Here is a 17,358-nt window from a genome sequence, read left to right as displayed (position 1 = left end):
GAGGCAAATTCACCACAAACTCAGGAATTATAAAATGAGAAATGGCGCCATCTTCAGGCGTCTCTGTGACTTAAAATGTACATTCAAAGTATGTGCATTTTATTTAAAGATACTGTGAGGAACTTTTAACTGGTCATGCAAGAGTCTCAAATAAATCCTGATACCTCTATATGACCTTCATATGTAAACAAGACCATCAGCGAGAAGATATAGTTATTATTAAAGCTTGTCATCGGTGCCAGCTGCTTGGATTCCTTGCAAAATCATGCAGGTTCCTCCTTGCTGGAGGTCAAAATCAACACCATGCTGCTGGAGACCCAGGCCGTATAGCTGGGCCTACTTGAAGGAAGGGAGGAATGGGAGAACCAGAACCAGAACCAGAACCAGAACTGAGCGGGGACACCTGCTGCAGTAAAATGAGAGGTTTTCTAAAGGGAAACACTTGCACTTTTTCTCCACAGGGACCACCAAAATAGGAACAAATTTAACATTTATTCTAATAACTTTTAATTTATTTATTTTTAATGAAGAAAAAACAAACAAAAAAATCAATTTTTATTCCACTCTGAATAAATGCTAGAAACTTTCAGATGTTTTATAAAGACTAAAAGTCTGTAGCAATGCTAGAAGCTTTATGAGGCTGTACTTGGAGCTATAATGCTAACATGATAATGCTAACATGTTCATAATGACACATGGATGCTATCTGGCTGTGTAGCAGAGGGGGCGGGGCTTCCAATCAGCAGCTCATTAACTGCAATTTAATTTGTGAGGCTACATGAGTGATGGATAACATTACAACCATACTTTCACTACACTGAAGATAGGATTTTTAAAGATAGGAGTCCAGTCTGCTGCGTTTTAAACGGCTGCTGTTGATGTTTAAAACAGAAAAAGAGCAAATGTCCTGTGAGTCTATCACTAATAAAGTTCCAACATAACCATGTTCTTTTTTTATGATGACTAATTAAAATAATTGTCAATGACTGAATCAAATATATGCTCTGAATTCCATTAGGTTGTTTTTTTTTAACAGTATAACTATTTACTATTATGAGGCCTATTAATAGCAAAATCATTAATACCACAGTATGCATTATAAAAAGGCCGCTTTGAAATATTTCCTTTACGTAAAGAGTGAAAGAAATACATCATAAGCACAATGTATTTAAATTTACTTTACACCTATTTAAGCTGGAGCTTTCGATTCTAATACGACACTGAAAAGTTGGATGAATATTAATATATGATTGTATAATATAGCATTGCTCTGTCAGGTAAATGTAGTGCTACAATATTTCCTCTGAAGTAGAAGTACACAGTTAGTAGTATACTGTTGAGTTGCATATATTTTATGATCTCTGGGGGGCTTTTGTTAGTTATTTCGGGGTAAATTGAGTGAGAATAATACCATGATTTACATTTTTTCATCTTTAAAAATTTTAATAAATCTATTGCTGTTCGGCCCAGGATTTTTACTTTGCCTAAGAGGTTTAAAGGTAGAGGTTAGTGTGAAAAGAACAATAACCAATTGATGACAATATAGTAACATTTGTGATATAAACATGTCTTCATGGGAGAAATTGTTGACAAATATTGTAAATTAAAAAACACTTTCAAATGTCCCTCTATCTGCAAACTACATTCTACATTCGTTTTGCAGATATTTGCTTGAACACCAAAGTGTTGGACAAAGATATATTTTGACCAGATGATGGCGCTAGGGGAAAGGATTATCAAAATATTTACAGATCATCCTGTGAGAGGCATGAATGTCAAGGAACCCAAATTCATGGCAATATATCTACTAGTTGTTGAGATATTTCAGTCAGAATAAAGTGGTCCGACCACCGACAGTGACAGTGCAAAATAAACAAATTCAATTCAAAATTCATTAATGATGCTGAATAAAACAACACGTGCTTGCAATACCACGTTTAATTGCAAAAACCAAGAGCAGTAGTTTTTCCATTATTGCATGGTGGATTTTACATGCAAACATTTTTGTAACAGCTTTATTTTCCCGTGAGCACACTGGGCAAGAGAGGTTTGTCGCACACAAGGCAACAGGAAATGAGTTATTCCATCCAAGGTTTGAATAAAGAGCAGGAATATGTTGAAGGGTTCATAAGTGTAAGATGAATTAATAAAGTGTCACAGAGGAGCAATGTTACAGGTAGAATGGTGTGACGTTCAGCCGCCACATCCAATCAAATCCAAAACAAAAGGTGCTTTCTTCTGCGCATGAAATCCATAAAACTTTATTCTATGTAACAAAACATAAGAATTGAGAGGTTAAAAATATTTTCTGGGTGAATGAAGTGAACTTATACTGCACTGTTCCGTCTTTATTACCCATTGTTGTCAAGTGCATGTTGGTGCATGCGTGACATGCATTCGTTGAAACTTTTTAAGAGCATAAAAATAAAATCTCATTGGAGTTTTGCTTTGAAAGCTGGTGCTTAACTTTGTTAGGGCCAAAGTACAGTTTAAAAGAGCTAAATAACTAGCTAGTCTAGATTCTAGTGGCTACAAATAATGCCTAAAACAAATCCACGCATGTGTAAATGTATCATACACAATTTCCCCAAAGCCCGTCTTGCACATCTTCGTACTGTATACCAAATGTCTTTTTGATATGTCTTACTGAAAAAATAATTTAAAGGTGCAGTCAGCGATTCTAATCCGAAACTCTTTTCGTTAAATTCAGCAAAGAACTTTTCCACAAGCTGTCCATTCTGTGTGCGCGCTGATAAAAAGAATCGTAGTATATAGTCGTTCATACAAACACTCTTTAAACGGAAAACACAACACTATTCAGCACTAGGGGGCGCTCACGCTGGTGCACTGGACAGGGAAAAGGTCTTGGATGAATAAAAAGGCGAAATTCAAAGTAAAGGATTCGTTTTGGGAGTTTAGTTCAAACATCAACAATATTTCTCCAGAATCGCAGACCTCACCTTAAGAGCTTTATCTAAATACGCATCAGAATAATCTTCTGAAAATATATATTCTGTATAATATACTGTAAATAAAATAAAAACCCACAGACACCCTTTTTGTCTCTCTGTTAGCAGCATCATATATATCCCATCCCAAACCATCCACCTTAAAAACTTCAAACCTTGCACCGCTACTACAAACACAAACCACAACCTGCCGACCCCTCAGCAGTAAATATTGATGTTGGAGAGCAATTCCTCCAAAGCCTCCAGTTTCTGATTGGTCTCCTCTATCGCACTGAAGGTCTGCACGTTGCCCGTGATGTGGTAGCGGATTTCGTCCACCAGGGGGACGGAGTCCGTCTCTTGCCGGTCCTCCACGGACGCAGCGTCCTCCTTGATGATCTCTGCGAACTCGGCCTGCTCCACCAGCTGCGACAGACAGGTTAGACAGGTGTGAATTCATCCTGAGGGGGGGAAACCGAGCGTGGCTGACCTGAACATCCAGAATATCAACCTCGGCTCGCAGGTGTTTAAATCTAGCTCATGTAGCTCACAAACACAACAAAAAGTATTATAATAAGGCCTCAGAGGTCTGACATTTGCGATGATAGATGTACGAGGGCACTTTTAGTACGTTTTAAGAAGCCAATAACTTTTATAGGAGCACTTTAATGAAACGGTACGGCATTTTGGGAAATACGCTTATTCGCTTTCTTGCCAAAAGTTAGATGAGAAGATCGATAACAATCTCATGTCTTTCTGCTAAATATGAGGCAAGAGCCGGGACATGGTTAGCTTAGCATAAAGACTAAATAAAGGTTGGAACAACTAGCCTGGCGTACAAAATCTGAATTGTACAAATGACAAATTTAAGTTTTATGGGGTGTTACATGCTACACAACGCTCTGCCACTGTTCCCCTGCTCCCAGTCTTTATGCTAAACCACTCTCATGTCTTGCTGGTAAACATGAAGCAAGAGCGGGGACATGGTTAGCTTAGCATTAAGACTAAAAACAAGGGGAAACAACTAGCATGGTTGTGTCCAAATGTGAAGAAAAGTAAATCTGCTACCAGCACCTCCCTGATTAACACGTTAAATCTTGTTTGTTTAATTCGTACAAATCATATATGTCCATATGACAAATTGTTTCTTTATGAGGTGTTACAGGCTGAACGACTCTTTGCCACTGTTCCCCTGCTCCCAGTCTTTATGCTAAGCCAAGCTGAACTTCTGCTGGCTCCGACTTCGTATTCATCGTGCAGACATGACGTGTTGTGTTGTGTTCACGTCAGCCACCAGCTGCGACCTCCCAGACGCTCTCTTGTTATCCAGCCAAAACAAAGACCCTTCCAGTGTGAACACAGAGAGACAGACACCCACCCGCTCAATGATCTTGGCCATGAACTCTGTGCAGTTATCCTCCAGCCGAGAGAGACGGAAAAGCTTGGCCATCTTCCACATGTACACAACGTTGTCCTCGCATATAGTCTTGGAGAGCGTCTTCCCACAAAGACGCTTCAGCCCCGTCAGCAGATACATGTCGGCCACGCACAGCACGTCAAACACGACATCCGTTATTAGCTGGGAATTTAAAAACAAATAGATATTCAGTCAGCTGTCAGATAATTATGATGAGCATCCAAGTGACATTACTAAAAAAGTATATTTATTATTCACAATCACCGGCTACATTTTCAAAGATCGTGAAAATGTAACTGTACGTTTTGGTAGATGTTACCAGCGAATATATAGTTGAAATACGAAAGCAACAAACACATAAACACATATATACAAATATAAATCAATAAATAATTAATACAAAAAATATTACACAGTTTATCCATCATAGTGTGAAATACTGCTGATCGTTATTGGCCAATATTCAATAAAAAAAATATGCAATCGGGAGATCGGCGTTAATGTGACATTGATCACATCTGTGTTGAAATCAGCAGGAAGAGGGCTAGTAACGTTAGCACTGGAGCTAACAGCTAATATACAGAGGCTCCATTTAGTTACATTATGCTGCGTTCATGCTCTATGCAGTATAAATAAGCATTTGGCCAGGGTAAATTTGAACTTTATCATAATGCGTTCAAATACAACAAGGAGAACTCTTAAGCAATTAATCGTATTAGGATCATTTTAAACAACCCTTAAACTGCTTATATAAGACGCCCCTTTACCAACACTTTTTTCCTTTTTACAAGCTTATGCCAAACAGCAGGAAACCAGTTTGTCGGCCACAAATTGGTCCTTTAACAAGGTATTGCTTCTGTTTCTGTTCTCTTTTATGACTCCTCAGCTGGTAGACTGACAAGCAACAATTTTTCTGACTGAAATTCAGAGTTTGCATCCCAGATTTGCATCCCAGATTATTTGCATCCCAGAGTTTGCATCCAAGATTATGAATTCCACAAAATAATCTCAGACAGAAACTGTGCACTAACCTCCGTGTAATTGGTGTAGATGTAATACATGACGTGGATGAATATTTCATGGGAAATGTTGTGTAAAGTAATCACTGGGGTGCTGGGCTGGGACTGAAGCTGCTCCCCCTCACTGAAGTGGTCCTCCAGCAGGGCTTTAAAATAATCACTACGTCCGCAGAAAAACGCCTGGAGACACAAACAGACAGTTAAAAAACAACAACTCAAATATTCATTTTTGAGTGACGGGGGGGATGGGAGCATGTAAAGCTGCTGTGGAATGTTGTGTGAACTTTGTTGATCGCACCTTATGGCACAAGAAGTTGGAGCCCTCGACTCTGAAGCAGATGTCGGGGTAAGTAGGGAAGCGGTCGACTCTGTTAAAGGGAAGTTCGCCAAATCCAACCTGAGGAGAGCCGACGGGGAAGAAGACAAAGTTAAAACAGGTTCAATAAACCGTTATAGTAGCAGCAATAGTGTCACGTCCTCACTCTCAGTTCAATGGGAAGTGCACAGTCTGCTAACTGAGCCAACTCCTCCTGAAGTTGACAGATGTGAGGATCCAGGCTGAGAACCTTCACACAGATTCCCGGCTTGTTGGACACTTTAGTATGAAGACAGAAGGAAAGACAAGACAGACGTCACTCATGTGGGGAAAAAGTAGAGTTGTTCCGATACAAATAATCAATACCAAATGCTTTAGATACAGCCTAAAATGCTGAATCGTGTATCAGGAACAACACGCGTCATTCGCTACCCGATCTGTTCTGCACATGTGCAAACTATGACTACACACCTTTGGTTAAAACACTCTTGTGCATCATATCTTTCCCCCTGATAAGAGGGTTTATCTTACCAAATTCATACAGCTGTTTGCATTTCTTCTCCAGCTCCTCTATTAGAACTTCCATCTTGCACTGTTTGGCAAGTCGTCTGCAGTCCTCCACGAGGCTTATATCAATATCCATACGTCCTGGGACATCAAGGAAAATGAATTAAAAGAGTATTGAACTGTCAATTTATTTTGTGTTTTTTTCCCCCGATTAGATCCTTTTTTGATGATGATATTGGTCAGGTAATCCAGAATGATAAATCTTTGTTACTGACACATTAAAAACTAGTACGGACTGAATTTTCCTGAAAAGTCTTAAAACTGTGACCAATGGAGAAGCCTTGATATTTGCAGCTCACCTGTATAGGAATATTGCAGGATTGCTCCAAAGGCTGCAGGGTTGATCTGAAATCAAGACGCCTTTTATCCATACAGATGTAGATAAGACACAATAAGCCTGTACGGTTACATAACAGACACGACCACAGAATTAATCAACCATAAATATTTGTATCTACCAAAGGGTGTTTGAGGGTGATCAAGGTCTTCCCTTTCCACTTGGTCTCAAACATATCGGTGAAGTACTCTGAGCGTGCACTGAGGACGCATCGGTGGGCCGTAAATACTTGTCCATGAACCAGGAACTTGACGTCGCTGTGTTGACCTTGCTCCAGTAACCTAAAGCAAATGGAGTTATGCAGGTTTTACTGTGAACTAAAAAAGAAGTGGTTCATTTACACGAATGGCCAACGTACATGTGCAGAAAGTAGTTGAAGTCGTCCCGCTGCATGGCGCGCACGCTGATGCACTTATAATCTTTGAGCAGGCGTCGGACAGAATCGTTCAGAGAGCCGTACATACACCGCTCGCCATCAAACGTGTTGGCTTCACACTTGGCACCTGAAAGCAAAGCAAAGACGACAGAAAAAGTACACGATTATATTACAATACTTTTTATGCACCTTTGTGTCTGTCCAAATCTAAACCTTCTGCTGCAGCAAACTGCATGATATTTTAGGTGGCCAGTTATGGCCGCATGCTCAAGGACCTCTCGTGGTTGCAGTGACTCACACTTTTTCAACCAAGTATGGTTTATACTCGCTGGAGTGAGGCCGGTGTGCGTGCCAGAAAATCATGTAATCCCGGCTTGTGCGGCGCATGTAAAGGCTCCATAAGTGTTGTTGGATTTGCACCTCTGAATTAATGTAAGTAGGCGCTCTCTGTGTGCTATCAGAGCTTTTCAAACATAACAGTCACAAATAGTTCACTGATTAAAGCACTATTAACATGTCAGAGACCGAAAATTAGTTTTTAAATGCTTTAGAAACAGGAGGTCTACAAAAAAACTCTACATTTTAAGAAAATATTTTGCAGCCAAATCAAATTCTTGACCGGCTATTCAAACTTTGTTTCATTGTAATGTATTTAATACTTAACTTCTCTCTTTACAGGGCTCGTATGAAGACAAGAAAGTAGTCCATGGATATGAAATATGAGTTTGCAGTAAATAACAATTCCTCCTCGACGTTGTGGAAACGGGTTTAAGACGTTTTTCGGTTACACTCGTTGTTTTGTTGATACATTTAGTTTGTACACCTTACGGCATGTTGGAGGAAAAATGCAACGGACAATAAGTCGAGCATAAACAACGTTGTGAATGCTCGCAGGTCGCGCGTACTATAAACAGAGCTTGACTCCTCACTCATCACTCTTAACTGGGTGTACACAGCGGGGAAAACAGTTTTTCCTTTTTTATTGTTGTTTACAACAAAACTACACTCACACACACACTGCTGACTGCATCGCCATCACTCTACAGACAGAATAAAAGGTATTTTGTACGTTTCTATTGGACATCGACCTCATTTTTTAGGCACGTTTTGTCGAAAAAATATTGACTTGGAGCCTAAATAAAAGTTGTTACACCTGAAGAGGACACTATAGTGTTGCAGATACAGCTGTGAGCGATCTGCTTTCTACTGAGAGCAGCTTTCTAGGTATGTAAGCATTTCTGAACAAACAACTTACCATTAGCCAACAGGTACTGGACCACTTCCTCGTGACCGCAGAGACAAGCATAATACCTGAAGAACAAGGGCGGTCACATTTTTAGTTTGTTGCAATAATGATGTCGTGCTATCCAGAGACTGCCTGCCTGAATGGTACTTACAGAGGGGAGCTGTCCCATTTATCTCTTACATTGAGGTCCACGTCTCTTTGTTCAACAAGGTATCTTGGAGTGAAAAGAGATAAAATGATATGTTACATAGATGTACAAGAATCTACACAGAACCTGCAGATACAAAAGATTTCAAGAAAAATTCTAATCACACAGGACGCAAAATGCAAGATGGAAAGAAAAAGATTGTTAACACATAATCCAAACATAAGGAACATTTTATCTTTTTGATTCAATTCAATTCAGTTTATTTTGTATAGCCCAGAATCACAAATTACAAATTTGCCTCAGAGGGCTTTACAATCTGTGCACATGCGACATCCTCTGTCCTTCCCTTGATGATCCCTTTATTAATAATAATTTATTATCCTATGCCCAAAGTATATATTTTTTAATCTATAAATGTGGTCTACATTCATTAAGAATCTGATGTTTATGTGACCATTCCTGTATCCTGCTGGTAAAAGTGTTTTTTTTTGTTGCAGTTTGGGAATAAGTTAGTTGGATTGTTAAACTGGGTGTTATTGTCCAGACTTGTCTTGACTGGTTGGTAATGGAACATACCAGTCTGTCAAGCAAAACAAGAGGAGTGTGTGAATGGGTGAATGATATGTAATATACTACTGATTGTAAGTCGCTTTGGATAAAAGCGTCTGCTAAATGACTGTAATGTAATGTAATGTAATGTGTCACCCAGAAGAAAAGCTGTATAAACTGGCGACAGTAACCTTGTGTTAACTCTCTGCATACGGTCTTGATAAAGTATCCGACACTGACACATAACATTGGTAACTATATTACTTCAATTAGTTTAAAAAAAATAAACATGCCATAGATTTATGTATTCATGCACTGAGGGAAGTAGTAGGTGGTTGTTAGTAAAGGTAGAAGACATAAAACTACAATATTTGTGTTTCCTGGATGTGTTTAAAGTTTTTGACCAAACCAATCATGGGCAAGTGTTTGTCAAACTACTATATATATTAATGTTGTGTCTCCTTATAGTGCTGGATTTGCTCAGAGTCTGCTTGAGTTATGGTGTCGGTATAGCATTCAAATTAGCAATCATGATAAAACCAAAAGAGTGTTATCACGACTGCTTAAACCAAAGAGGATGAGAAGCTACATTATCATTCATTCCCTTTGGCAGATTAAGCGTAAATGTGTGAGATAAGTAAGATGTACGTGTTCAAATTATCAATAAAATGGCATGTAAATGTCACATGTGTACAGATGATGTACTCCACTCTATACAGTCCACTGGTGGTGCAGCTACAGCAAAGCAAAAGTGTAAAAGCTTCAGGTGGCATTTAGTGATGCATTCAGGATCTCACTCAAGCTCCAGAGATGGACAGGTGCAAGTCACATATTCTGCAGGAGCTGGCTCAAATTGTTCCTACTTTTCATGCAGCGTATAAGAACTGCATGCACAAATATATATGTTGATAAATCAGTTGAAAAATTATAATTATAATGGTGTTAACTGAGCCACAACAAAGTGACACAAGGTATTCCTCTTGTTTTGGGGGGAAAAATGAACTGCAATGAGGATACCTTTATGTTGTTGTCCTCGAATTGTCTTTATTATTGTTTTTTTGTTATTTTATATGGACATATGTGTCTGAACTGAAATTACCCAGGTTGCATCTGTACACAGACATTAGAAAAAGTTACCAGCTGGGTCAACACAAGCAAATGTTGCACAATGGCAATGTTCTTTGCAAAAAAAAAAAAAAAAAAAAACACAATGCACTTAGCTTTGAGTTTATCTACAAGGTTGATTTCTGACTTGTTGACAAAATGCCCCTGCAGAACAGGTCAAATAAACAGGATATTAAATAACATTGGTGCAAAAGCAATAATAACACACACACATGCACACGCACACATGCATGCACACACACATGTATAGACACAGGTGAGTCGCTGGTTACCTGACTCTGCAAACGTCGCCCTTTCTGCAGCTGCTGAACAGGTCGCACACATCCATGATCCCCACTGCTGCTGTCTCGGTCCTCTGTGATGCATTGAAGCGGCCAGTTTTTCAGAGTTCTCCTCGGTCGACGCTGAGGAAGGCTGGCTCTCTGTTGCACACCTCTCTTTTTTTTCTTGCACGGTTGTTTACAAAACTGCACTGGTGTTGGTTGTTGGTGTTGTTGGTGGAAGTGCTCAGGCAGTCATGTGACTAGAGCGCGTCTACTTCACGAGAATAACGGAGAAACGGACTACTCTCCACAAGACGGTGGATGTTTATTAAAAACGTACATACAGCTGTATTTTTTTTCATAACATCAAATAAATGTGAAGCAATTTGACAACAGGTAATATTTTTTATCATGTTTAATCATTGGAATGAGTGGCAGCTCGTGTTTACGGTTGTAGAAAGCGGAAAGTCGGAGCTGACGCTGGGTCACCTGAACGCAGCATACGTCAGTGCGTTCAGCTTGTTGTTCAGAGGCATTTATGTTTGACTGCAAATCCAAAGGATGGCGCTCTTCCACAGTGACTTTGAGTTACTTCAATAACTCATATGAATGAATTTTTTTTTTTTTATTTATATGCAACCTTTTTAATTCAATCCCTGAATTTGTACTATTTAGCTGTTTCTAGTGGATTTTAGTTTTAGTCTACTGAACAACAAAAAAAGTAAAACAGTATTGGAAAATTATTATTTTATTATGTTTATTATGATTATTATTTTTTCCTTGTACCATTGATAGAGTTTTATTTATAGCTATTTATTTATATATATATATATATATAACATATTATATAATGCATACTACATAATTATAAAGATTATATTAACATGTGTATATATTTATATATATATATGTTATATATCCTATATATGGAATAGATTATATATTAATATGTATATATATATATATATATATATATATATATATATATATATATATATATATATATATATATATATATATAATTAATATAATACACATATTATATACATTCAAAATCATATATATATATATATATATATATATATATATACATATATATATATATATACATATATATATATATATATATACACATGTTAATGCATAATCTTTCCAATTATGTAGTTGCAGTGTGAAAATCTGTTCTTTTTTTGTTAGTTATATTGTATCCGTGATTAATTAAGGTAGAATTTATTCTGATTTGTCCCATTTTTCTACAGTTCTGTTATCAGGAATTTGTGTAAATGTTCAAACTGCCTGAACCATATATTAATATAAAATGATGTAGTATGTAATAAAACTAATATTTTGTTACTTAGTTAAAATTGCTGACAATGAATGATGAGTGAATACCCTTCAAAGAAGAAGTATTTCTAATTTGATTGTTCGGTTTTAAAAATGTTCTAATATTTTGACTGGTGCTTTTTCACTATTTGTTTCATTGTAATGCCTTAACATAGTTTGGATGTGTATTTATTTTTTACCACATTTGATCCTCTAATATATTTAATTTATATATATTTATATACAGTACCAGTCAAAAGTTTGGACAAATTCAACTACTTTGAAGAATCTAAAATAAAAACATATTCTGGTTTGTTGAGCATTTGTTTGTTTACCACATAATTCCATATGTGTTCCTTCATAGTTTGGATGTCTTCAATATTAATCTAGAAATGTAGAAAAAAATTAAAAAATAAAGAAAAAACATTGAATGAGAAGAGGTGTCCAAACTTTTCACTGGTACTGTATCTTTTTTTAGTATTTTACATTTTGTTAATTTTGACAAAAAAGCCTTGTTGAAATAGGCTTATTTGTTTAGACTGGATCAGAAATAGCTTAGCCTGTGTTTCTCTTTGAGTTTCTTCTTTTTAAAGTTTACAGCTTTACATATTATAATAAATTTGTTCATCTCACTGTTTTTGTTTTGTTTTCTATGAGTCTAGAAGACAAACTATAGCACACCGATTTGAAGTGTAGTCTATAAAAGTCACAATGCTGTGTCAAATCAGCGACAAATCACAAACAAAGCACAACCTTTGTGTATAAAACCATTATTCATTAATTTTTGCAATATAAATAATTACTAAATGACACAAATGAGATTGAAATGAAAAAATTGAAACAGCTTGGCAACGCCGGTCCTGTTTGTGATCTTCTTGTCATTTTTTCTGTTGGAGTCTGGCAAGCCACTGATTTAACAGGGAGATCTGAAGTTTAAGTTTTTCTCGCTCCAGCAGGAGATTTTCCTTCTGCAGTTGCACCACATCCACCTGCTGGCTCTCTGTTAGTAGAAAACACACATAAACAAACATAATTAGTAACATAGATTCTCTATTCAAATATATGTAGGCTATTTTGAATTCAGCTTCTAAGGGCTGAAATGCTTTTGTCCTGCAAATATGGCATTTGTGCATTTTCACAGACCTTATTAAACCTAATAAGATATAGATTCTGCATGTTTTGACAATCTAAAAGGCACAGGATATTAAAGTCAGTATCCACAAACAAATTATGTTCTTGTTTATTCTTTGGCCTTTCTTGTCTATTTGACCAATTTCAGCAGGACTACTTGTGTTTTCAATTAATTATGATTAGATTTAGCTATTGTCTTATTCATCTGGTGAAGAAAACTCCATTACTAATATGTTCAAGCATCATAATTGATTATTTTTAGTTCCAGGAAACAAGAAAAAGAGGATGAAATAGCTCTTGTGACAGCCAGCTGAAGTGTTATCACTGCAGTTTTGTTTTTACAGAGTTTTCTAGTTACTGCAAATGTTACATGCTGTTCTTTTAAAACATATTTTCATGGCATAATGATTTTTAAATGGTTAAAAAAAATCCCAAAAGGTGAGATTCTGGTCTTGACTTGATTCTGTTTGCAATACTTTTGAGTCGTTTTTGTACTTTTAATGAGATTTATAGACAATATGAAGCCTCCGCTTTGATCAATCACAAACAAAATGAAAGTTCCCAGTTTAAAGCAAAAAAAAAAAGGCTTTGCAGTAGTAAAACCTTTAAGTTGAACTGTAAAATAGTTTAACAAGAATCTCAAATTCCAAGTATTCCCTCTCATTAGTTTCACCCGTCTTTCACAGAGGCCACACAGCACTGTAAACATCAAAAGAAGCACAAGTAGGTCAGCTCCTGTCCCAAATACTTCACCCCATGACTCTCTGTGAGTAAATGACAGTTTTGCTCTTCAACCTGTGACAGCTCTGTTACCTGAAGCTCGCTGGGAATCAACACAGTCACACCTCTGGGAATTCTTTGTCGTCCAGAAAGGAGGAGTTTTACGTAACTCCACCTCCACGGGGTAGTGGTCGCTGACTCTCAGGGCCTGCAGGTGGAGGTAAAACACAGAGTGAGGGAGGTTTGTTGCTACAAAACAGGGCAGTGAAAACAAGCTGTACATGTGCAGAAAGTGTTGACAGTTTAGATTCAGCTTTGACAAAAAGGGACAACTCACTTTTTCTTCCGTCATCACAAACTCTTTGTGGAAGTTGAACGGCTTGGCTGAGTTTGGCACAAGAGCGGACAGCATATCTTCTCCATACACAACAATCCTGTTGTACATAAATTCACTCCATTAATTCATGCATATAATGACGATATGTTCGGTTTCTCTCCTCCTGATATTGTATAAAATAGAGTTTTATCAATGCAAACATGCCGGTCGTAGGAGTAGTGGTTTGCTGTGTTTGATGTGGTGTCCACGTCATCGCCGATCAGCCAGTGGAAGTTCTTGTCGCTGCGAATACGAATGTCCTTCATCTTGTTATCGGTGACGTACACACCGTCTGCTTTGAAATCCCCCAGGATCATTATGTTCTAGAGGAAAATCAGATATGTCCGTTTAAGTACCAGTAAAAGTGCTTATATTTATTTGTTGGGACACGGAAAAATCCCATCAAAAGAGACCACGTTACAACATTATTCAAAGTTTATAGGCCACGTAATTGGTGTGATTCCTCTGTTATAATAGTATAAATAGAAATATGTTTTGATGTGTGGGATTTGGCTCAGAGGAACAGTAGTTTTTCCAGAATTAGAAACTAATACCAGCTTTAGGACAGACCTTTTTTAATGTATTTGGTGTAGTCTGAAGTTATTACAACAGTTATATTGGACTATCTGAGTGTCTATGGGCTCAAATAACATAATAATGACCCTTTAGGTGTTCAGGAATTGAGGGAAACTAAGCAAGTGAACTAAGACGGGGTGAGGGGGGCGCCTTTTTCTAAGCCTTGTCTGAGGGTGAAGCCTGCAGTTTCAGACTTTGAAAACATCTGGTCCGCAGAATATTAACGCATCTTTTGTGGCCTTTTCTGTTGTTGTGGAGAACTTGTGATAATCCTGCAGGTTAAATCATTCGATATTTGCCTTTTACCAGCTACTTGTTGAGCCCACATCTTTACAGATAAAGTTTCACTCGGGGGGTTGGATCGCAGGACAGAGCGCGGGACTCCTTGGGAAAAGAGGAAGTGGACTCTGTGTTTACATCAATGATGCTTGATGCTCAAACAGAGTCAAAGTTGAATTTTTAATGTGAAGATGTGCCCAGAGAATATCTTTTGTTGCTGCTGTTTACATTCCTTATGATGCAAATGTAAAGATGCGCTACAGGAATGAACTACTGTTTTTGTTTTGTTTGTCATAGTTCACAGTAAAAACACAACAGGATAACACAACTCACATCAGTTTTCCATTTGTCTCTGACCACCAGGAAGACATCGTACAGCTCGTCCAGCTCCCTCTCTGTGTGCAGTGGCGAGGCGTGGACGGGGATCAGCACTATGTCCTTCAGCACTGCAAACACAAACAGCCATGTAAGGCCACAGATACTCACCTCTACGATAACATACCCCATGATGACATGCCCCACACGTGTGGATGCACATGGTTCCACGCCAACTGACTTAACTTGATAAACCTGCCCTCTGCTCCTTTGAATCGCATGTCAAACTCAATCTGTCTCATTCACCCTGAAAAAACAAAACAGGTCTATACACAGAGATGACTCAGACCTGTCGTTACACACTGAAATCAACTACTCCCCGTTGTTCCTTCAGCTCTGGTTAAGACTGACCAGTGTTGCGTGGTTTGAAGTAGAGAATGTACGGCTCTCTTAGAAAAGCATCCACGTCGTTCACCTGGTTGTCTTCATATTGGTAACTGTCGATCAGGTCGACAACGTCGTCCCTTTCAGTGAGACAAAATGATGTTTAAGAGCAGCTGTTTGGTGGCGTCTTTTCCAAAAGAGTTGCAAATGTGATTTGATCTCACCTGTACAGAAACAAAAACTGCTCCTTGTATCTGTTCCTTCCCAGGCGGGTGCTGAGCTGCAGAGCATAGTGATGGGTGGTGTTCACTCTGGTAGGAGAGTAAAAGGAGGCGTATATATATATTAAAAAAACAACAAAAATCTTAGCTTCATTCAGAAATTAAAACCAAAAAAAAGAAAAGTAAACTCACTTGTTCAGTTCTTCCAAGAATATTTCAACAGAAGCTCCGCTCACATCCACCACCTCCAGAATCACTATGATGTCGTATCGAGACACAATCTACAAAACACAAAAGCAACAAAAAGACAAACAATGACACTTTTTAACCTTTTAACGTTTATGTGTTTTCATTCATTCAAACATGTGTCAGCTTCATCATAGACAGATAATAACCCTGGTATTATCCAGGACTCCCCCAATGATTTATTGCTTTCCAAAAGTCACACCGTGCATTTCCAAAACTCAACACTTATCATTACTGATGTTTAATGTCTATGCCAATGCATTTTACCTTAACGAGAGCAGACAGAATATCTGGATTGGCGACTTTGGTCAGCCCAAACCTGTGCATGTTGAAGGAGGCGATCTTCATTATCTGACAAGAGAGGAGCAAACAGAGATATTTTAATTTTAGACTACTCAGTAATGCTTTTATTATTATGCACACACACACACACACTCACACACACAGTCTCTCCCAGTGTTACTTACCTCGATGGCACAACTTCAGTCTTGACAAACCTCCAGAATAAAACCCACATATGTTTGTATGAGAGGCCTGTTTTTTTTTTTAGAGGGAGGCGATGATTGGTTAATCTGTCTGAAAAAAAGAGAGGGCGAAGAAAGAAGAAAAGATTGTTTGACACAAAGAGGACAGCCCAGTTTTTTGTTTTTTTCCATTTACAACCGGCTGCCACCAACAATAGTTTATGACATAACATTGAACATGGTGTCTGCTGGAACAATACCAACATTTCAGGAAGCAAAAAGGTGGAAACTGGGAACATATTTCACATATTTTACATATTTTACATATTTTACAATATTTTCTATAATCTTCGCACACTCATTCACTGATAGATTTGTAATAAACAATAAGACTTTTCCAGAACTAGTACATCTTATATGAAATGTGGCAAATTTTGGGGGGATTTTGGTCCATATACAGAAAATTATTATCCGTCACAGACCAAATAATAATGAATGTGTAGTTTTCTACCAGTTACACTGCAAGGAAATCAGTGTTTCTGGGCCAGAAAACCTCATGTGCCATAGAAAATTCCTTATCTATCAAAATAACTAAACAGCACGACAGTTTAACATTGCAGTTGTTTAATGTATTACAAAACATATTTTTGTATCTTCTGCTCTTAGAATATTATGACGTTGTCTGTAAACTGAAAATAAGTCAAGTTAAAACAAGCAAAAATTGCCAAATATTGGTTTCTATTCATGGCCTAAGGGCTAACTTTAATTATAATGATATAAATGTAAGGTGTAAATCTCTCTAGTAATAAGAATTAACAAACAAATCAGACAGAAATAGTTAAAGATTGCTTTCGGTGCAAAGATATTCAGACAGATAATTTCACTAAATTTCGTCAACACCTAGTTTAATACATTGCAAGTAGTAGTAGTTTGAGACCTCAGTCTTACATGGGTTTATGAAATTTCTGCACAATTTGTAATTAATCTCCATATTGTCTGCAGCAGAGTGTTT

At 37.6% G+C, this 17,358-nt stretch overlaps 2 protein-coding genes across 2 annotated transcripts; both read right to left on the bottom strand.

Moving 5' to 3' along the window:
* Positions 1-1,893: 1,893 nt before the first annotated feature.
* Positions 1,894-10,546, bottom strand: abtb1 (ankyrin repeat and BTB (POZ) domain containing 1). Its single transcript, XM_054609087.1, has 12 exons — positions 10,321-10,546; positions 8,378-8,440; positions 8,236-8,291; positions 6,963-7,107; positions 6,726-6,885; positions 6,567-6,612; positions 6,232-6,348; positions 5,867-5,979; positions 5,683-5,781; positions 5,397-5,564; positions 4,327-4,527; positions 1,894-3,374 (listed from the first exon to the last, which is right to left on the bottom strand). The coding sequence occupies exons 1-12, from the start codon at positions 10,374-10,376 to the stop codon at positions 3,168-3,170; spliced, it is 1,431 nt and encodes a 476-aa protein (XP_054465062.1). The 5' UTR covers positions 10,377-10,546; the 3' UTR covers positions 1,894-3,167.
* Positions 10,547-12,391: 1,845 nt separating this feature from the next.
* LOC129099262 (deoxyribonuclease-1-like) lies at positions 12,392-16,423 on the bottom strand. The gene is made up of 10 exons (XM_054608431.1): positions 16,350-16,423; positions 16,150-16,233; positions 15,829-15,917; positions 15,640-15,726; positions 15,443-15,555; positions 15,050-15,162; positions 14,027-14,184; positions 13,823-13,919; positions 13,579-13,693; positions 12,392-12,634 (listed from the first exon to the last, which is right to left on the bottom strand). The coding sequence occupies exons 2-10, from the start codon at positions 16,228-16,230 to the stop codon at positions 12,513-12,515; spliced, it is 975 nt and encodes a 324-aa protein (XP_054464406.1). The 5' UTR covers positions 16,231-16,233; positions 16,350-16,423; the 3' UTR covers positions 12,392-12,512.
* Between the last annotated feature and the right edge of the window lie 935 nt (positions 16,424-17,358).

This window comes from Anoplopoma fimbria, chromosome 12 (genome assembly GCF_027596085.1).
Source record: "Anoplopoma fimbria isolate UVic2021 breed Golden Eagle Sablefish chromosome 12, Afim_UVic_2022, whole genome shotgun sequence".
Classification (NCBI taxonomy): Eukaryota; Metazoa; Chordata; class Actinopteri; order Perciformes; family Anoplopomatidae; genus Anoplopoma; species Anoplopoma fimbria.
Note: the sequence above shows the minus strand (reverse complement) of the source record. Positions and strands in the feature narration are given on the sequence as shown.